General features: G+C 40.8%; 1 protein-coding gene across 9 annotated transcripts in view; it reads right to left on the minus strand.

The window, feature by feature from the left end:
• Positions 1-22,757, minus strand: part of ppargc1a (PPARG coactivator 1 alpha) — a 322,470-nt gene that overhangs the window by 26,953 nt on the left and 272,760 nt on the right. For 4 of the 9 annotated variants that reach the window (XM_023346209.1, XM_023346208.1, XM_023346207.1 and 1 more), the window contains exon 2: positions 17,116-17,295. In XM_023346209.1, the coding sequence (XP_023201977.1) occupies positions 17,116-17,295 (180 nt within the window). Of the gene's footprint in view, positions 1-17,115; positions 17,296-19,179; positions 19,444-19,593; positions 19,858-22,757 lie in introns of those variants that run through there. The other 5 variants (XM_023346206.1, XM_023346205.1, XM_023346211.1 and 2 more) reach the window with 5 other exon arrangements.

The raw sequence follows: 22,757 nt of genomic DNA on the forward strand, positions 1-22,757 counted from the left end.
GGGCCTCGGCTTAGTAAAAACAGACATCCTACTGCGAGAAATAAAAATTTAGGATCATTTTAGATGATCACAAATGGGTCTTTAATGAGCCAGCCATCTGGTTAGCCCATACTCATCAACCATCCAATCAACTGTGTATTTAGGTGCAGCTTTATCCACCTCTTTCATCCTACTTAAACCTATAAATCTGCATTCTACAAAAAAAAAATAAAAAAATTGCAGTCACATTAAAATCTGGGGTGTGTATGCTTCAATATGTCACGCTTTTAGGAAGGAGCTCTGCAATTTGTACAGGCTGCGGCGGGCTCAAATGTTTTATTTTTATTTTTTTTAGCTCAATGCTGTTTGAAAAACCTCCACCAAATTTGCAGGCTCCCACAGGCACCATGCATCCCCGAAAGATAACTCAGAAGGGATTCTCATATTCAGAGAGACACACTTGTAAAAAGCCTGAGTCGAGATGATCAGGCGGCAGCGCACTCGCTGTTGCTCTCGTGGAGGCACTCGCGGGGCCAAGTGGGGATTTGAGAAAGTGGGGTAAGGAGCAAACCACAGTGATAGTTTCTACCCAAGAGAGAAAAATATCTAATGCCTATGTCCAGGAGGGCAGGTCTTTCCAAACCAGCTTAGGGACCACAACGTACGGTTTCAAACCAAATTCGGTCCTCTTCCAATAAGTAATCTGTAATTTTTTTGGCATTAGGTAACAAAACCAAAAAAACAAACAAAAAAACAAAAAAACGACAAAATAACCAGCCAACCAGCTGACATCCATTCATATTGATCACTACAGCAGCAGCTGCTGAGAGGAAGACAGGAAAGGACAAACAAAGAGAGGAGAGGGAAAAATTGTCTCTGTGAAAGCACTTTCTTGGCCATCTCGGCTTAATGGACCCCACAGAATTAAAGAGATCTTAACAATCCTGGGCTAATTGTGGGATCACTATATATTAACCCTGCTCCAATTCTAAAGGGTGCCATTTTGAAGTAGTTTTACTCCAAATGCCTCAATTAGCCATAAAACACACTGGCAAAAGCTGGCAAAAAAAACCTCATCCCCCACCACCACCACCACCCAATCTTCCTCCACATCAGAGAGAAAAGAAAGCCAACCCCAGTTTGTTCATTATTAGGTGAGGCCCTTTTGTTATCTGGCAGCCTGTCTTTCAGATTGCCCTTGCCTTTTACTCTTTTATTGGGTCCTACAGCACAGCATTGTGTTCTAGGAGATTCTATTCATAGGGCCGATAACGGAAGGTGAAGGTGATATTTTAGCACACACTCACATTCTGAACACGGAGATAAAATAGCAAAATTAGACGTACTTATAATTTTTGGGGGACTTCCAATCCTCTGAGCAAACTCAACAATTTTTCTACCTATCATTAGTGCATAAAAATTGTGAAAAATGATCCCAGATGTTCTTCAGCACACATACCCTTATGTGAGACACCAAAGGTGACAGACATGTCTAACGTGGAACAGCAAAGAATTCCCCTGATGTTTATTTATCATTAGCTCTCTATTGTGCACAGCCTTGGATTTTCGATGCACTTGAGCTTTCCTACATATTGTCACATTGCAGCCACAAACTTCAGTCCATTTACTGGAAATTCTGTGTGATGAATCAGAACCATGACTCTGGCAGGGAAGTTCATCTTCCAGACTGGCAGTGACCCTAAACATACAGTATATCAATGGAGAATCTGCTGGAAAGGTGAAAACTGTGGTTTGCTCATGATCTCCATCTAATCTGACTGAGCGTGAGCAATATTGTACTGAAGAATGGACAAATATTTGAGTGAGTACATGTGATGGTTTTTAGTTGGTCTGCCATAAAAAAAAATATAATTAAAAATATATTTAAGCTTGTGGTTTTAACATGACATTGGCGTTCAACGTTCAACGTATATGAGTTCAACGTATATGAGCGCTTTTTTGAGGCACTTTCCATGTGCTTAATCAACCACAAATTTGTGCACCACCCATATATTTATGCGTTGCAAATGACCTTGTTCTGCACCCGCTCAGTTTCTATTTCCGCTCCTCCTTGTTCCTTCATATTTCCAAGATTAAGAGGTTAAACAACAAGTCAGACCTTCTAATAAGGGCACAATCAAAAAATCTGGGGGGGAAACTGGAGAGGTCATATGTGTGTGCGGCAAGTGGGGCACAAGTATCAAGTCATCACATCTTTACTCTGCCAAGACAAGCAGGCCTGGATTTGATAAACAAATAATGTCATTCTGTGTTATTACCCTCGGCCCCCTGATTTCAGAGGAAATAAATCAACGTCAGCCGTGCTGTTAAGGCGTTAGTCAGGCCTGACACGTCGGCCGGTCACACAGGCACAACATATGGTGGCGAGGAAGGAGGGAGGAGATGGAAAGTGGGAGGGGAAGGGGTGAGGTACGGCACGATGCGTGGCGGAGAGACAAATCATGGCAGCCGCCAGAGACGTCTGGTCATTTAGCATGAGCTTACTGAGATGGAGAGAGGGTGATTATGGCCTATGCGGGGCGGTGAAACCATACATAACACTGTTAAGTTTTTCTCTGAGTGTGAATGTGTCTACTGGCGTGTGTATGTGTGTGTGTGGGACAAAGAGAGAGATAGCAGTGGAGCAATCTAAGGCTGTTCCAAATCATAAAACTAAATGTTAAACCTCCATTGTGGTGAGCGTTATCAATGGCTCACAGGATGTAAACGCGAGCTGGAGACTTGTCATTTTTCTTGTGACTCTAAAGCCAATGGAGCATCTTATTTTGAAATTATTTCCTAAGTAAATGATCCTTTGGACAAATTTTCTATGTTCTGGACACACCAGTTACAAGATTGGTGGGAAAACGAGTATTTTTACATGAATAGAACAGAAAGCCTTCGTTGAAATAATCATTGGCTTTCAAACAGCTGTGTTTAGCTGTATATCTTTCCCATTTTAAGCCAATGATCAAACTGTCGCTGATCATTAACTTTGTGTTGTTTTTTGAATAGAAAGTACCCCTGCCTCAGTGCTTTTCTGTTGAGGGTTGCTTCTTCGACAGACACAACTAATTACACAGCTATAGCTGTCAATGCGCTTTTTATGCTCTTTCTGATAATCGTTTCAATACAAACTAGTATTGGACCAATCTTGTTGTGGGGTTGTTTTTCGGTCCTTTTAATTTTCTCAACGTCCATCTGGTTGAAGCAGATGGAAATGCGTATCTCGCCTGGGTACCTGGGTACTCATTTCAACGCGTGCTGCTGCGTGCTCGGTTCAACGCGTCAACAATAAACCTAGCTTCAGCAGTTGCTACCTGCTCCAGGCTCGGAGTTGAAATTGATAAAGTGTCAAAATGATCCGATCGCTATCCATGGTTCTGAACAGCTTTGAATTTGTGTTGTTTCAGTATTAGTGACCAGTAGCCTGATGTTTCTGTTGTTCACTTGATTTGTTGTACTTCATGTCAGATGGATTTCAGAATGACATAGCCGCTCTCTGTGGTGGTGGTCAGTACTTGTAAGCTCTGCTGTTGCAGGCATGTCTATGTTGTAAAGTTAAATTATCATGAGCTTTATTATTTGGATATAAAGGGCCCGGTCATTTGCCCCGCCCCCCGGCCCAACGCCGACTTGTTCCGCTACTGGATTCTGCTATACAATGTGAAAAAAAACAAAAAACTGAAATATGGATATGGATATAAATATGGATCTTGCCATATTTATACGGTAAAATTCTGGGAACCACAACTGTCGGTACTTTGCCATAAATTAGAAACATTTTTTTACAGTGTATATTTCCTACCACTGACAGGGAGAAGTCTGTCTCCAACTGCGAGATGAGCTTGCTCACCAAGAACGACTGTCTCAAAGTTGACAACTCAAGGGAATCAACTTAAATAATGTTTTCTTTCTGGATTTGAATATGACTGGGTTGCATTTAAAAAAATTGGATCAACTTAAATTGACTTTAAACTCAGATTCTGTATGACCTGATATGGATAAAGTATATTGAGATTATGTCTGCGGTGAAGTGGGACTATCAAAATAAATTTAATTCAGTTTGAAATTTCAACAGTTTCAGATCTGTTTTCTGCATCTGCAGAAGTTGCCAGCTTCAAATCCAGGTACAATATCTCTGTTTGGAAATTGATGTAGGTCATAAATCAATGGGATGATGACTAGAATTGTCAATGACGACTGGGACATGTGGATGCAGAGATCTCCTGTGGGAAACATTTGGGATTGTTATAGCATGGTGAGATGAGCTGACAAGGGAAAAGAGAGAGGAAAATGATGTGAGAGTGAGCCGAGGGGAGAAGGAGAACTGTTGTTGCGCTTGCTGACACAGGCCAGATCCAATTGAGACACCTACTCAAGGGATGTTGGCAATGCTGCTCTCTCTAGTTTTCATTTAACCAGTGACAAACCACCTGAACTCCGTCACCAATCTGCTGAGATCTGGAGAGACTACCACAGATGCCTTTTCTGTGTGACAAAAATTGTCCAGTTGCTTGTGAGGCTTTTTATAGACAGAACAAGGAGATTAGAATCTATGGAAGTAGATTAAGGGCACGGTGTATAGATCCATGAAAAAAATAAACTAACTTCTGACCAAACAGAGAATAAATCACCTGCAGCAGTCTTCGTAGGAACACATGTTATCAGACAGCTTATCCAAATAGCTGATAAGCTCACAGGTTGTTGAATATCCTGGTAAAATCTCTCTATCTAGACTCCCTACCCAAGATGCTGTTGTTTTCCTCTTCCAGCCGTTTAACAGATGGTCCAAGCAACCGTTTGCTAACACCAACCAAATCACACAGCATCATAATGACTGGACACGCTCTCCTTTGTTTTGGCAGCCACTTCCCAATCGGCTTGGCATGAGGAAACCCTGATTGCTGTGATTGCTCCGACTGTGGCTCACTCTGACGGCCACAGCAGGAGGGGTGAGGAAAAACAGAGATTTGGATTCTCAAATAAAAAATATTCAGCTAGATGCAGAGTTGGGATGAGGAATGGTGCTTCCCTCTGCTGCCTCCCCCAAACCCCCACTTTCCTAATGGCATGCAAATAGCTATTTGCTTAAGTCGGCAGCTCTGAATGTGCACATCTAAGCAAGAGGCCTTTGAACCGACTGTTACACTGCTGATAATGTGTCGGAAGAACACAGGGTGGGGGACAGATTAAGCCCAGAGAGAAAGAGAGGAAAAATAAAAATAGAGCACAGAGACGGTTTCTGCTGTCCGTCTTTTTGCTACATTTTCTGGCCAGGTCGCCAGTCTGTCATTAGCAGCCAAGTGTAGCTATCCATAAAACAATTACACATGGACACACACAGAGAAAGACTGGTCATTTTGATTTTGACATTTACGTAGATCTCCTACAGGACTAAAATGGACCAGAATTTCTCGCCATTATCTGCAGCTGACACCACTTCCACACACACATACGCACAGATACCTGCACAATGCGGCTCCTGACCTTTCGGGCCCTGCCAAGCTCATCGAGGGTTTGCAGTGTTTCATTTGTCAAAGTAATGTCTTTCTCGGAGCGTTGCCAATGTGAGGGAAAACCCGGATGAAGTGGACAAGACACAGCGGTCGATGGCGCTTCAGACAATAGACACATAAAGGGCTCTTTCTTTCTGCATCACCATTTCAATAAACACTTTTACCAGCATGTACATTTGACTCTGGGACTTGCTACACAAATTCAAGTCAATTTGATTCCTTTATATTGAATTTGTTCCTCGGTGCTTCTGGATTCAGACAGGAGACGGCAATGATGCCTTTCCTTGCACATCTTCAAATGCCATCTGTTTCCTGGATTCTCGTGGCTGAACAAAGAGTCGGCTTCACAAGAACTTTGTGCAAAAGGGATGCACGCGTTGTTACACAGAGAAAGAAAAACATCAAAGGAACAGTAGACATAAGTCGATGCAATCCCTGCTCGACTACATGAGGCAGGGATACTATGAGAACAGATGAAGGAGCCTCTCGCTGTAACAGCTTTACTGAACGTTGAGACCTGAATTCTGTCGTAATCTGGGATCCATTTGGATATTTTGCCTTTAAGAGAAAAAGGTTTGCTTTTTACAGCTTCCAACTTATACACCACAGCTGCGTTTGATGACAAGTGTCAAACACTCAAAATCCCTTCCACTTTGAGTTTTCATTGAACAGAGCCTGCTGGACTGAAAGTGGTCTTCTGGAAGGACCTAATCAACAAATAATTTGAGAGATTTCCTAAGTTGAACACCACTGATGGGGTCCTTAACTCCACAAAGAAAGAAACAATGCTAACAACTGCTCCAAAGTGCAGTCTTCTAGAAACCAAAACAATATATTTTTAAAATCCAACCAGTTTCTGCATCAACCACAACAGGATCTCATTGAAAACCTTCTTTATTGTTATATTATGTGTAATAATGTGTTTATAAATGAATGCGTTCTGGTTCAAAGTGAAAGTAATGGGTTTTTTTTCTCTCTGGTGTGAGAACATACCCATGAAGGCTTTCACTTTAGCCTTCAGGAGCTACTGATTAGAGGCAAGTGAGTCATCCAAGCATCAACTCTCTCATGCAGCAGCAAGCCTAAGAGAGCCTCTTGAACTATTTGGGGCCGGTACAGACTTAAATGCTTCAGGAGAGGGGATGAGGGGATAAGCTGAAGATAGAGGCATACAGTCCACATTATGAAGCTTAGCTCGAATACGGTGAGTATTGTTTTTTTGTTTGTTTTCTTGAGTAATTTAGTCCTTCTTGTGCACAGTCCTGGACTGTCATGAGCAAAAGGGCAGCAAGATCAATGTGAGTAGTAAAAATTGATTATTAAACATTACTTTCACTTATAACTTTCTCCAACTAAACCTACCTATAACTGCCAAATACTTTTAAATATGTTTTTTTTTCTACTCCCTACAAAAACAACACAATTAGAGGTGCACTGGTATGTGAGACACAATATTTTTGCTTCTGTGATGGCTGGTAACCAAAATTTACCAATATTTTCCATATTTCCCTGCCCTTTGAACTCCATGAAAAATAACCACACCACTGATATTGAATCTTTGCTTCAGATAAACTTCCCAACAATACTGCACTGCAACGCTATCACATGCCCTAACAAATACCACATGGCAAAGTGCCTCCTGAAACACATACACAAACAGCAGCAAGGTGGAAATAAACATTGGTAAATATTGGCCCAGTTTTACCTATGGGACCGATACTTTATGTTAAAAAATGAGAGATATCGGCCAATACCAATGTAAATACCATGCATGGTGCATCTCTAGCCACATTTCTATTCAAAGGGACTTCTTATACCTTAATCTACATTGCTACACTCAATGGAAACCATCTTAGCACTACTGCAGGAGCTGATGTCTCAGTTCTTCTTATCATCACTTTTAGAGATACAGCCAATCAGCACCAAGTAAAATATATAGTGCTCCTGGATTGGCTGCTTTAAGAATGCCAGTAGCATGACAAGTAACACGGCGCCTAGCTATTTCAGGTTCCCAAGCTAATTTTCCTTTTAAATATTTCAGCTATGTGCAACAAAGAAAATCTGTTAATAGGTGAATCTACAAATAGGTTGGGCTCCATTGTATTAAAGCATCATAAACAACAAAAATGCAAAAGTATCAATTCCAAGCACAGTTGTGCTAAGTGCTGGAGATGGTGAAGTTAGTTTCATAATTTCATACAGCAGTTGAAAAACTAGGAATACTAACAGGAACTTCTCTGTTTTGTTAAGAATCTAATCAGAATTTAATTACTTATACTGATCAAATCTGAACACGAGTAGAGAAAATCAAGCGTGAAAAGACACAAACCAAACATTTCCATAGCTTTCTTGGCTTTAGGAACATCTTCAAATAAGACAAGCCCCCCAAAAAACACAACTGTGAGACCAGGACTGGTATATTCCACTGAATACTAAATGTTTAAATTACAGTTAGCTTTCCCGTAAAAAAAAAACTAAAAATGATTTCATCTCATCTTATGATCAGATTTTCATTTATTGTCTTGCCTCGTGAGTCAGCTTCATCCTTACCCCTCCAATCTGTTATAATAAAAGGTTTCTGGAAAATGTATTGGATATTCTCAGAATATGACAGAGTACTGGAAAAGAAATCCTGGTCAGTGCTTCTTAATCACTGCCACAGTATATATACACACACACACACACACACACACACACACACACACACACACACACACACACACACACGAGCACAAGGGGGATTGATGTGTATTTTACTCCAAAAAGACTGTGTTTCACCATGAAGAACTGAGCCCTCTGACAGAGAGCTCCACTTAACTCTCCCCTTTCCTCACTGCATAATTTCACCGGACTGTGATTGTTTTCAAAAGACAAGTTACGGCTTTCATTACGGCCTTTTAACACCTTTTCTTTTAATCAGTGCATTTCATCTTTCAGCTGGCACCACCCATCTTTTCAATGGATTGGGAGCACTACATGACAGCATTCTAGGAACTGTTTTTACCGTACTATTAAATAATTCATGGAAGGTGAGTCTTACTGCTCAGCGTCATTACAACATGTATGTGTTTGTGCTGAGCATTAGTTGTGCTGCGGTGGTGCTGGTAGTGGCGAGGAAGGGGGGATTATTGGCTTAGTGTTTTGGCCAGGTTAAATTGAAACAGGCCTGAAAGGCTCTTAGTGGAGATTACCCTAGGTACTAAAAATAATAATTTTGTCCTAACTCCCCCCCCCACCTCTACAAACACAAGCAAATACGTCTAGCCAGAGAAGCATCTGATCTTTGTATCAGTTACGTAAAGGCACACATGATAATGTAGAAGTTGGCGGCTCCAGTGCGATGACAGGGAATGGTATTCACCAAGGGGGGCATGGGATCAGCTGGGGCAGCAACACCAAACATGCGTCAATCAGCAGCAGAGGCCCGCTGGGATCAAGTGTGTGAGGGAACAAGACAGGCAGCCAAACAGCAGCCATCAGACTCAGAGATGTTTCCTTGCTCCTTTTCCAAACATTCCCCGGGGGTTAGGGGGATCTTTTTTGTTTTGTTTTTTTTGGCCACATTCAACTCTCTGTTTACTATCTTCTTATTTTTTTTCCCTCCAATGCTCCCTTCTTCCTTCCAGCTGTCCTTTCCAGAAGCGACATTTGTGGGCCAGAATATATTTGTTTAGCCTCTGCTGCTCCAAACTTCCCATCAGCCAAGAACAAATGCTTTGCCTCGGGAGCGGGAAGACAGAGAGAATGGAGGGAGAAGGGAGCCCACAGCAGGTTGGGAGCTCTTGTTGTGGAGTGGATCTGACAGACGCTCCGAGATGACACGGGCTTGGACAGCCCACGTCTTGCATCCCTCGCTACTATACATCTGCGCCCATTTGTCTACACTTCCCTCTCATTTGTGCATCCCAAAACAGCATGGCTGCTGGTCTGAAAGCTGGGCTTGACAGTGATGGAGGATTTCCTCCATCAGACAGTGCAAACAATGCATCAGTGCAGTAAAAAACTGCAGGGAACCTGAGATCAGGAAAGTATGGTGTATTCTAATAAGACTCACTTGAGAAAATTATATTATACAGTAGAATATAATAATTCATACACCCTTTTGCTGGAGCGGTGAACTGGTGCGGGTGGCGCACTCTCAAATGTCAGCATAAATTTGCAAAATGAACGCGAGCGGCGTACAGCAGGGGAGTAGAAGCAGGGACAGGAAGGGGTTTCTGCCGGTTGCATGTGTGTTTTTAGAAGTGTGTGTGTGTCTTGCAGCTCACAGGAGTATGTCGCCAACAAGTGTTTGAGCTAATCTACGCCTGCTTGTCTCTACAAGAGAGGCAGGAATGCTGGAGGAAAAACGTTCATCCCTGCTTGTTCTACCACAACCAGCAAGCTCGGTTAATCAATCCACCCTGGGACAGTTTCATTAAAACCACCTCCAGAAGAAAACACGCTAGGTGTCTTCATTCTGTATGAATTCACAATATATAGGCCTAGTAGTTAAAGTTAATGCTAAATGTTTCTGCTCTGGATAGTTATTTACAGATGACTGATGATCATTGACCAGACAATGAGAAGCAGTATGAAACATGCACTGAAAGCAAGACATGCAGAGCTTTTCAAAGTAACTGTCTGGCCACACATTCTGTGTCTAAACTTTAACTGGGTCATTCCATCACATGATTCCACTTAGTTTTAAGGTATTTTTTGATAATTCTGGTTGTGCTTAGGGTCGTTGTTCGACTAGGTGTACCAGTTTTGTTTTTTCCAGTGTTACCCTGTATTTAACTCCATTCATCTTCCCCAAAACTGTAAGCAGTTTACACTGTCCCTACTGAAAGAAAGCACCCACACATCATGGTGCTGCCACCACCATGTTTCACAATAGGGATGCTGTGTTCAAGCATCGTTCAGGCTGCAGTGCTTGTTTTCTCCCACTCACTGCAGTTTTGCATGCAGATCAAAATCAAAAAACAAATCCAAGTTTGTTCTCATCTGATTGGAACACCTTCTTCTATGTTTCCCATAGATATTTTGTGGAAAATTGAAAACAGAACTGCTCAACTTGTAATTTCTTTGAATGCCTTAATAAGTATGTAGCTGTGTAATACTTTTTTCATTTTCAGATAATGAACTGAACATGCTCTGTAAGACTTATAATGCTTTGGATATTAGTGATAGGTTGCTCACGAACATTTTGGTTCTTAGAGCCAACTCTTTGACGTGAACGACGGGAGCTGGCTCTTCACTAAGAGACGTTGTAAGGCAGGGATACAAACACAGCGGTGCAGCAAGAACGTCACACGAAAAGGTGGAGACTGAGACACTAACTAAGGGAGAAGAGAAACATAAGGAGTCGTCTCTGCACTTGTTTTCTCTTTTGCGCTCAGCTCTCACTTCGCTCCTCTGGCAGAGCTTTGCTTTGATTGGTAGCATAGTAGCTTTGTGGCCAATCACATGTGAGGATATGGGATCATAGCATTATGTCAAAATATAGAAAGGGACAAACGCAATGGTCAGGGGAGTCCATCCCTTAGTCAACAGCCAGTGGTAAGGAGGAGAGTGCATTGCAAAAACCCAGATGATGTATGATATGTGACACAATAATAAATTATTATGGTCTTAAGTTTGTTTGAAGTGTTTTGTTAATTTCCTTTTATGATAAAACATTTTTTTAAATTTGATTAAAATATATAAAAAAATAAGAATGCCTGCTCTCGTAACAGAACAAATACATAAAATGAAGCAAGTATATGGCTTATCACATAGGGAACATTGAATGCAAAATGACATCATACAAAACATTTATATTTGCCAAGTTAAGCTAAAATAGAAGGCTGCAGATGGTAATAAATTAATAGCTGTCTTGTAGAGCGACAGGCCTCTCTGAAAAGAGCTGAACTTCCCATCACTATCAGATATTGTTAAATAATCTAAAGTTGCTTTACTTTCCTCTTCAACTTTATGCCTGAACTGTTTATTATATCTCTACCAGCATTGCGCATCAAGAATTTTACACTTTATTTTTGTACCACTTATTCTAACTGGAAGTGTTTTCTTATGCTATTATTCTCAATTTACTTCACACTAGAATAGTGTTGTTGGTGAATTATTTTGCACCACAAATTTGCTTGTAGTCTTGTCTTTGTATAATTGCTGCTTTGAGATGGTAACAGTCCACTTTTTTGTCTTTTCCCCTAAAACTAAGTGCCAGCATTAACTTTTGGGTGCAGACAATATGGAGTTATACAAAAGCAAGACACCTAGAGTGTTATTGAGTGTAGGTATGATGCAAACTGCTTATAACCTCTTAAGAGAACCTTATTTTAAAAAATTAAATATCCCTTTAAGCCTGCGAGCTTCTGGGCAATAAGGCGCAAGTAAACCTAGACAAAGCTTCATAATGCTGTTTGAAAGCTGATTCAATCACACCACATCCTGAGAATTAAATAAATAAGATAATAAAAAACACACCAACATATGTGCACTCACATTTTAACACTCAGTATGGCTAATATCAGAGTAATGCTTTAAGCTTCGGCATCTTATTTTACTACTTCCTAAGCTCACAACCTTTTACTTCCAATCCGCAGGCTTTGGGTTTGGTTGGCTAACGTCCAAGCTTCTCCTCGTCCATGTGACTACTTCCCTACCCATCTGTCCCGGTGCCTCTTTGTGTCTCCCTTTCTTTCCCTCCTCTCTTTCTTCCTGCGCTCGTCCCTGTGCTCCACCTGTCCATCTATCATCGAAGTACTTCACAAAAGGAACACATGCAGAGGCAGAAAGCATGTAAAACGATAAGCCCGTAGCCAATTTTCCTTCCAAATCACACATGCCAACTCGGAGCCAACAACAGCTGTAAATGCCGTCATCTGCATATGCGAGACGCGGTAGCTGCCGGGAGGCGTCCATCACTGGAATCCAGAAAAGCCCAAACCACGATGGAAGCACATTTCCATCAATCAAAGAGTTGAGGCTGGGAACGAAACCCAAGTGACCTGCAGTTCAAAAAGACGTTGGGTCACACTTCTGGTGCTGTTATCTTTGGCAGTACATGGGGAACTTGTTGGACTGGCTAGCCCCTTAACAACTGCAGTCAGAAATAGACCGTGGACTTTCGCGGTCGGCTCATTTTGAAGAGGTGTCAAATACGCCGGGGCCAAGAGCGATAGCTGCTGTGTGTGTGTGTGTGTGTTAAAAGGCAGGGGTGTGGCATATCGTTCCCCACATTTTGTGTTAGGGACAGTTGGGACGATGGCAGGGAATGAAGCAAAAGGCCAGCCAGAGGACAGCTTGTGATCTGAGGACACACGCTGCTCTCAGAACACAACCGCACATGTACACCGATAGAAAACATTATGAAGCCACTCTTCGGTCGATTTAAACAAAAAATGGCTGCAGAACATTTCCATTGCTCCATTTAATTTTTTTTTGCCTGGTTCTAACTTTTCAAACCTTCGTTACTCATTTACTACAATGCTGCATCAAACCTCGCGCTGAATCAAATACCCAGGTGCCATAGAAAACAGCAGGTGTTTGTCTTTCCCTCAAAGCTGCAAATCATTTCAACAGCTGACTAACTGAACCGGTGAATGCAGGTTCACAGATCCAAGGAGCAGATTGTTTTGATGGGGATATTTAAAAGAAGGATCCTCAGTGTGACAGCTGCACCCAGCTGATACACATGTTGCTCCAAAACAGCCCTGATAATCTAGTACCTGCTGGAAAGCTAAAGTGCACGACGCACGCAAGAGAGGCGGAGACAGAATGTAAGTAAAGTAAAGGATGCCTCTTGCAGTTATTTTGCAATATGAGCATTTATTAAGACTTTCACTTAATCTTCAACTTTTCTTTGCATGTTTCTCTCCTCCATGCAGAGGCCAACGTGGAGGAGGCATGGAGAAGTGCAGCTGCTGCCCCAGCTCTCTGATTCCTGCCAAGTAGCAAACCTTCCTCTGTCAGATTAAATAGGATTAGCCGGCCCTGGTGTATGATGAACTCAAAGCTTCATATGGTGACTTGTAACTCTCCAAATATGCAGGCGGGGGAAAAAAGTCAGGGAAATGTATTACTTGACTTGCAACCTATTTTCACAATATCCCTTGAACTTATTTACACTGTCATGGTACGACCAAAACAGTTTTGCATTTTATTGAGACTGTATGAGATCAACCACAACAAGGTAGCATTTGGTATTAGTTCTCCACCCACTGAGTTAATACTTTGTAAAGCCACCATCTGTCCTTTGGGATACATCTCTGCCACTTTTGCACATCTAAAAACAGAATTTTTGGTATTTTCTTTTTTATCAAAATAGATCTGTTAGAATGGATGGAGAGTGTCTACATGCACAACTTTTTGAACTATGCCACAAACCGCTCCATCGTTTGTGGCATACAACATGTTTAGAGTTTAGAGTTTAGAGTTGTCCTGCTGATTGGTGAACATCTGTCTCAAGTCTTTGGCAGACAAGTTGACCGTTCTTCGTATTTCTCCAAAACGTTCTTTCTCTCTTAGACCGCAGTTAGATGACTTCTTATGCCAGTTGGCTGCACTAAATTTTCATTTAAGAAATCAGATCAAAGGTGGTTGAAAATAAAATGGTTCATGTACCATTTTTCTATAGTTTCATAACCATACATTACTTGGTTATCTGGTACAAATCTGACAAAATGCATAAAATGTTATGTTTGTGACACAAAAACATAGGTTCTTTTGTTTGGACTGCTGAGGGTGTGAAACATGTCAATGCAATTTGCCTGGCTTACATGGGGCAAAAATCCCACATGCTGATGTATGTTAGCATGTGCACAAAGGTGCACAGATTCAGCCTCTCATACCAACTTCATGCTCAGAGCAAGTTTCTTTCATCAGGGGATGCAAAATTCCATTGTGTGTAAAAATGACACACATACTCACGCAGGCACATGTATACTCTCTCATTGGTATTTTTATCCATCCCCAGAGCCACTCGGTGGCTGCTAGCCATATCACTCTACAGACTACAGAGGAGCCATGGTCACACTAGCTAGTACTTAAGGTCCCCCCGCCCCCTGTTTGGGGTAGTCTACAGCAAAAGAATGCCAGGTGATATATAGAGCCAAACATGGAAAGAATTTAGTCTGTTATCAACTGCTGCCTGCAAGACCACCGAGGACAAGCGCGCACATTCACACAAAGACAAAACACACAACAGAGACCCTGGAAACGTGACCACATGACAGGGCCATAGGCGCGCACATGCACTGGCTCCTCACACAGGGTTTTTCCTCCTGAGGCGAGGCTAAAGCATCCAATCTCAGTCTTTCTTGTCTATCTCTGGCACTGATAAAGGTTTATAATGAACTGGGGACTACAACTCAGTCCCCAAAACTGATGGCTTTATGGCCCTGGCCAGATCATCACCCTCTGTGGACTTTTGTTTGCCACTGGGCAAGAACAGCAAGAGAGCCAGAAGGAGAGAAGGGGGGCAAAGATTAAAGTTTTATAATCCAACCTTTGAGAAGTATTTTGCAATACTCTCCATTCCTATGTCCACGGTTTACTACGGACACATTTTCTCAGATCTGTGCCGCATTGCTAGGTTTGGGCTGAAATAAACGCAGAATGTTGATAAGAGAGCCTACTGTCGCGGCCAGGAGCCAAACTAGAGGACAAAGGTCCTCCTGGGCTTTATCTTCTTCTTCCTTATCTTTTGTACTCCAATGTAAAATTGTGTTTGTAAACTAGTAACAGTTGAACAATTTGTTTGGGTTGCATTCAAGAAATGATAAACTGTTCTGTTGGGGGTGTGGGGATTATTCCATCCTGATGCAAGTATAAATACGCTCCACACTGCCATAAAGCATAGTGTGGCCACAGAAACTTCTGACAAGTAAAATGATTCAGAAGTGACCAAATATTTCTCATCAAAGTGACATCTGTCTCATGTTATCTAGCTGCTGTCAGAAGGTGACTTTTTCTAATGAAATGTGTGCAAGTTAGTGTTTTATCCCTGGAAATAAAGTTGAAGTTTTAGAGTTGACTTCATATTGCAATAATGCCTGGGACTCCAAAGTCTAAAAACTGTCAGCCTAAAAAAACACTTCTTGTCAGGCTGGCCGGCAACACTTGATTACAAAAGAATCGCAGAAGCTATCAGTATCTTCTAGTAGTTTATATGGCAGAATTTTTACATATTCAATGGGAAAAAAACTATTTTTAAATTCATATTTTGCATTCCTCTCAGAGTTTTGCAGCTCATTAACAGTTAGCAACTAACAAAGCAACAGTTCTTCAAAAGAGTAGTCCTTGGCATGCCCTGTTGAACTGACAGAATCGACTAGTAGAAATGTATCATTGGTTTAGCAGACATAACTAAAAAAACTAAAAAATAATCAAAGAAGTGTCTGACACAGTGGGCCTCTGCCTAATTATCATTAAATATCTGCAAATTTATCTTATTATGGATGTTTCTCTGGAACATTGCTTCACATTATTTGTGAAAATGTCACTTATTCACTCACTTTTTTCAATAATATTGTAGAGAAAATGTAGCTGGGATGGTCAATCACCTGGGCGCAATGCTACTTGACATGCTATTGAGTAAAACCATGGAAGTCTGTAGATGTTAACTTAAGCGATAATGTTGCTTAGATTGCTTCCACTGCATATTGAAACATATTAGAGAATATTTGGTGTTTGAAATAGCAAGCGATTTTTGGAGAGGGTCTCGCATATCGCAGATTTCAGCTTTCTTGTTCAAGGCTGTGGTCTCTAAATCCCATAATACTCGGTGGGAATACGGGGGGATTTGTGGACTTCAGCCATGTAAAAAATAACTTAAATTTTACTGTGCCTACAATCTTTGTATTTGTGACAATATTTTTGGCATTCAGAAGAAAACAAAAGCTATGGACTGTATGTAAATATAGCTAAAATAACTGAGCTGGCTAACAGCTAGCTAATGATGGTAAAGTTAGCATCTTCTTTGAATGTATTACTCCTTCAGTTGCTATGTTGTATTGACAGAGTCCATTAATAATGATTGCTGATCGACATTTACATTTCAGTTACAAAAGAAACCTCTGCCATCTGAAAACCATTTTGTGGAGATTTTGGGGATTTTTGCTAATCATGACCAGAAGCTAAAGTTAGCATCTGCTTCTTAGCTTCCTTTTGTCTCCAATCTAAATGGTTCCTGTACTGGATTTAAAGATTCTAGATGGCATTTCATCGTTTTTAGTTCAAAATTGAAAATACTTAAACTGATCACACTGGAACTAGATCATTCTCCATCAAAAAGAGCTCCTGTAAAACTTTTTATGTTGTAAATCTATTGTTAACATAAACTTTTTTTATTACCATTTTGCATTAACTGAGAGTAGAATAAAACTGCAATATAATACCTGTCAAATGTGCAATGCTTACAAATTACTAACAACAGTTTAGGATTTGTGAGAGGTTTTCACTATTTGTGAGGAAAATGGATTCTTAGTTTTCCTCAAAATATTACAAATATCTAGCGATCTTGAAGACAATGTTATGTAGTGTGTTGTCTCTTCAGCATGATGCATCGTTTCCACCCCTACACTGTGTAACAGCAAACAATAAGCTGGCCTGTAACAGGTCTGTAAGGTCAACTTACCTCAAAAAGATTAGACGCTTCATTCCCATACTGGGAGGAAATGATCTCTGATTGGTCGCTGTACCATTTAAGGCCACCCAGAAAGCTGTCAGCATCCAAGTCGCTGACATCCAGCTCTGAGAGGTCAAGTTCAGGAAGGTCTGGGCAGAGGGGCTGGTCTTCACCAACCAAGGCAGCACACTAGAGAAAAACAGAAACAACAAAGATGTTTAGGGAGATAGGAAAAAAGCCACAGTATTTGATTAAACTTGGGAAACATCTCTGCAATATTGACAGGAGAAAAAATGTCTTCTAGCACCTGCAATTGAAAAATTGTTGACTTAAAACACAGAGTATAAAATATTCCACATAAACAACTTATCCCACTGGAATTTGTATTATTCACCACTCCCCTTGCATCTGTCTCTTTCAGGTGCTCTTCGAAGCCATAATTAATCAATAACTTTCCTCACAATTACTCCATTTGTTATTAACAGACCTGCTACGACAGTGCTGTGTGTTGTTTTCAGGAGTCTGCAACCTGTTTCCATTTAGCTTCTCTCCACCTCCAGTACACTGCGTACACTGGAGAGGCCATAGCCTCCCGGCTACTAAATACTGCCTGTTGACATTTTGTTATTCACCAGCCTCTTTTATGTAATCTAGCCAATGTGTATACTGTTTGTAGCAGCTGTTCCTGCTTCCTGGGTGTACAAATTATCAAGTCTAGCCCCGGCTGCAGACTGCAGCAAGACAGGTGTCTCGGTGAGTGAAACAAACGGAGGGTGGCTATTTTATCAGAGAAAAATAAACATTGATTTAAGTGTTTGCTAGGAAGACTTTAAACAACTTAATATCCCATACTCCAAGGAATTGTTTTGGCATCCTGAAAAGCAAATCCAAACCTGGGGGAGAGAAAAAAAAAGTGATCTTGCTGCTGTCATGGATGTTTATTACTTAGCTAAACACACGTTAGGCGTTTATGAACGAGGGTTTAGAGAAATACAAGACAGACATCCTCAGGCAAGAGCTGTAATGGGTGTTTGTCCCCTGCAGAGAGGGAGTCGGGTTCGGATCAGGGGCAAAAGCTGAGACAGGGAGGGATGCTGTGCCAAGTAGGAAAACCCGTCCAGATCTCGATGTCACAGTTCGTATTTCCACTGGAATTTGCCAACAGTCGCGACTGTGATCAGACGACTGTCATGGTGCAAAATGCAACAGAGAGGTGTAACAGATTCAGATTGCGCCACCATCACTCATCACCTTTCCGTGATCCAGCGAGCAAAAAAAAAAAAGGGGGGGGGGGCGGAGAACACTAAATCGTAACCAAACTGTTCAGATATTCAGAGTGAACGTCCTGTACTTGAATTATCTCACGCACGTCTTGGTAAACTAATGAAATAGCGCCGCCAGCCAGGCGATCAGGATGCACCACGGCGCTCCAGCGGATTTTTACGCACGCACCGCGCATGAAAACACCTGCTCGGATGATTATTAGAGGAAGTAGGCAGCCCTCTTGTTTGGAGAACAAGCTTTTAAGTTGGACAGAATCGATGGAAATGAAGTTTTTAAAGAAACCTGTACACTGTCGCAGTCCAAATCAGAAACTCTCTTGAAGCATACCTGAAGTAAAGTGCTGTCGCGCACTTTTTTCCCCCTTATATTAAATCTTAAAGCCCATAACAGTAATATAAATTAGAAGCCAGGATGCAGCTATGGCCGAATTAAAAAAAAAAAAAAAAGATTTCAAATCAAGGAGCCAGATGTCAGCTTAAGTAAAAATAAATAAATAAATAAAGGAATCAGGCAAATTTGATGAATAAATATTTTCTTTTATCATCTGCTATGCGAAAAATGAGAATAAAGAGCGTTGAAATAAAAAGCCGAAACACAGTTTAAGATTACGTATAAAATCATCGACTCTGGATGTTGTCGTTATAAACGATGATGCTCCTGCCAGATCGCGTTGCTTCTCTGGTTTTGAAAAAAAAAAAAAAACCCTTCAAAAACAAAACTATCCCAACTGCGAAGCACATCATGAGATTATCACCGCCAGTGGATTTCATCTGTCAAACGACAAAATACCTGACTCTGAGACATTTCAGTCATTTCGGCATGATTAAGCCCCCCTCTCTTTGCACCCAGAGCGCGTTCCATCCGCGGCTGGAAAAGAGACTCTCCGTCAGTTTTGCAAGCGCAGATCCTGTAAGGAGGTATCCTGAAAAAAAAGACACTTCGAGCGCGCCTGACAGCCTCTACATGTTTAACTTAGGTGGAAAGCAACACTCCGCATGTCATATATTCCCTTGCTGTAAATCCCTTGCATCCTCAACCGCCGCGTCCAGACGCGCGCGCTACACCGGCACCACTGGAAGAGGGAGAGTAGGAGGAGGAGAGACTTGTCCATCGTTCCAGGTGGAAAAAACCCTCGAGAGGGCTAGAAGAATGTGAAAGGAGGATTTTTTTTTTTTTTTTTTTTTTTTTTTAAGACGCGCTCACCTCTAATTCTGTCCACACCGAGTCCTGGTTACACCTGTCCCACGCCATCCAGAATCACTGAATGACGCTCCGAAAAACAAAACCCAAAAAGGAAAAAAAAAAAAAGGGGGGGGAAACAAAATCAAGTAAAAAAGAAATCCACACACGCTTCCCACTCGCTCTCACACAGGCAACTGCTGCCCCTCGCCGAGAATGAACCGAGGGCACCTGTCTTACAACTGCTTTCCATCACATGACAAAGCTATTAAAAGTAGGCAGGGGAGTGACTCCGCGTCCACTCCACTCCACTCGCCGGTGACGCGCGGCGAGCGGGCGGAGTCTGGCAGCGCAACGTAGTAAAATCCCGCTGGTGCACTGCAAAAAATGTCCACCGGAAAACCAGATCATGATCTCTTTGACACTAAATCCTATATCAGAACATTAAAAAAAATTAATAAAAAAAAATTTAAAAAAAATGTATGGACAGTTAAGAAGGTCAAAGTTTTACGTGGCTAATAATAATAATAATAATAATAATAATAATAATAATAATAATAATAATAATAATAATAATAATAATAATAATAATAATAATTATTTAATTTACCATTAGAATTTTGTTTATAGAGGTGTGTTTTTAAAGGATGATTGGTACGTTGGTTCTATTTAGGCAAATAAACAGAGGTGACAGCATTATCATGGAGGTTTTTTAATCGTGTAAATCAATAAGCTAAACAAAGTAATAAATTAACTAAAATATTGCCAAAACAATTGTTTTTTGGCTTTTATTTATTACTATATTTCTGTCGTCTTAGCCTTCTATTTTCAGAGGGATTATATCAATTATTAAGAGGTAAACTAGTTGTGTTGTGCTCAGGATGAGAAGAACGGTAGTGGCAGCAGCATGCTGTGGGGATGACTAGAGAAACATCCCCACAGCATGCTGCTGCCACCGTCACTAAAGTTCAAATCCGTTTCAAACTTAAGACCTTTTAGATGTTTTGGCTCATATATCTACAAAGGTTGCCTAGAAATAACTGGATATTTTTCATCAGATTAAACTTAAAACTCTATAAAACACCAACACTTGTAAAAGTTACCCACCTCAACATTGCCATGATGTTTTTTAATGCCTGAGTAACATATGTGCATGAAATGGAGTCTTGAATCCGTCATTTATTGATGGCAAAGCTCGGCGTTTTCATTGTTTTGTTTTTTCTTAAATTAACTGACAAAAGCAATAGAAGTTTAATCTTGGCACCAAGAGTATTTAGATGGGGGTTTTGTGTTCACCTTCATCCTTTCATTTGTTTTTTTTTTTTATCCCAACAAAAGGTTGTCGCAAAGGTAACTCCATCAATTTCAAAAAGTAAACATCTAAAATATCCCTTTTACTATGTATGCCTTTATTTCTAAGTCTCACACTTAAAAACACGTAAAGGTTCCCAAATTATTGGCCTATTTTCAAATTTTACTCTCAAACATTTCCAGATGTTTGTTTCTTTTGGAAATTAAACATAGATAAATAAAGTTTGCTCCATTCTCAGTTTTCTTTTTTCCGCCATACTATCAGAATAGCAAAGAGCACCAAAAACTAATTTCACTTTTTTTTTTCTTCAATTTTCAGCATGGTGGGGAAAACCCAAAAGGTTGTGCGTATTAGCTGAAGTCCAACCACTGCAGGTAAGCTACTTATAGTTATGCCACAGTAGTCAATAAAATACATAAACTAATCTTTTTTTCCATTTTCAATCTTCTTTTAAATTATGAATTTAAAAATACTGGTCTTAAATTCAGAAAATTCCTATTCTTTAATGTAGAAGAGGAGTTTTCTTCTCTGAGCTATTTCCTAATTACCTCCAGCCGTCCCTTTAAATTTAAATACCAATGTTTGGGGTGGGGAGAAATCAAATCAGATAAAGCAGTTGTTTTTAGGCAAGATTTTCTTTTCCACATAGAGACTATGAAAAAAGGACAGGTGGCAGTATGAGTCTTGTATATACTGTCAACAGGATGTTGTATAGGCAACATCACCACCAGAGTAAATAAAAACAGAAGCTTTGTGGATATTTTAAACAGAGGTGGTTTTCTGTTAGGGAGCGGACTGACAGGTATACAGCTGGTATGATGGACTCAATCTTTGCTGCTGTATTTGTGCCATTTAAGGCTTTTTTCTGAGCAATTCTATTGACAAAGCAATGAGTTTTTAAACCAATAGGGCTTTTTTAAAAAATAATGACTGTCATTGTTTCTGTTTGGACCACGTCTTTCAAGAAACACCCAAGCTATGTTCAAACAATACATTCCTGTAATAAGAGACTCACTCCAAGGAATATGCGAACCCCAATCCAATTTTTACTCTTGTAAGCCTATTAAGGCCACCTGAGCATGCAAAAGAGCAATTGTCTCCCTAAATTGGTGAACCACATACAGTAAGTCTCATTAAACACTAAATTGCACAGAAGCCCATAAAAAGGTTGTGCGACTGGAAATGTAAATTGTTCGGCTTGTGTGAGAGCCAGACAGTGTGAGGTAAGGATGTTGCAGTTTATGGACACCTCGGGGCATTTGTAGCATTAAATCTATACATCTGCCCAGTGCCCAGAGATATGCCACCCAGAAACTGAGGAAGAAAAAAAAAAAGCCCTGATCGGAGCAGGTGGCGTGTGCAGTGACCTCACAGAGTCCAGATGGACCAGGATTGCAAAGATAGCAATATAGGAGTGACATGGGCATCACACGGAGCTTCATGGCAGGTTGCTTTGTGACTGCAGCAGAGATAAAACACTAAATAACACTATGTTGAGGTTAATCTTTGATGAAAACACTGTTAGCAATCTCCTTCTGTAAGTGAAGCATGAATGCAGGTAAAGCAGCCAGAAATAAGACTTTATGGCAGCATTCTGATGACAGACATGGTGGGGGGGTAAGGTGGGGTGGGGGGACTTGGCACCAAGTTTATGCTCATAAATGATATATCTGTCTCCTAAAGCAGCATATAAGTCACAGTTTTACTGCATATCCGATTGTCCTCTTCATACCAATTAAGACAACAGAAGCTAAAGATAGATAGCGTGTTATGATTCCCTCTTTTGAACAGGCTTCTTTTTCCCACTAAAAACACTTTCCTGCTGCAGGGTACCTTTTCATGTATTCAGAGGCAGAGATTTGAAGATACAGGAATC

This window comes from Xiphophorus maculatus, chromosome 14 (genome assembly GCF_002775205.1).
Source record: "Xiphophorus maculatus strain JP 163 A chromosome 14, X_maculatus-5.0-male, whole genome shotgun sequence".
In the NCBI taxonomy this organism is placed as follows: Eukaryota; Metazoa; Chordata; class Actinopteri; order Cyprinodontiformes; family Poeciliidae; genus Xiphophorus; species Xiphophorus maculatus.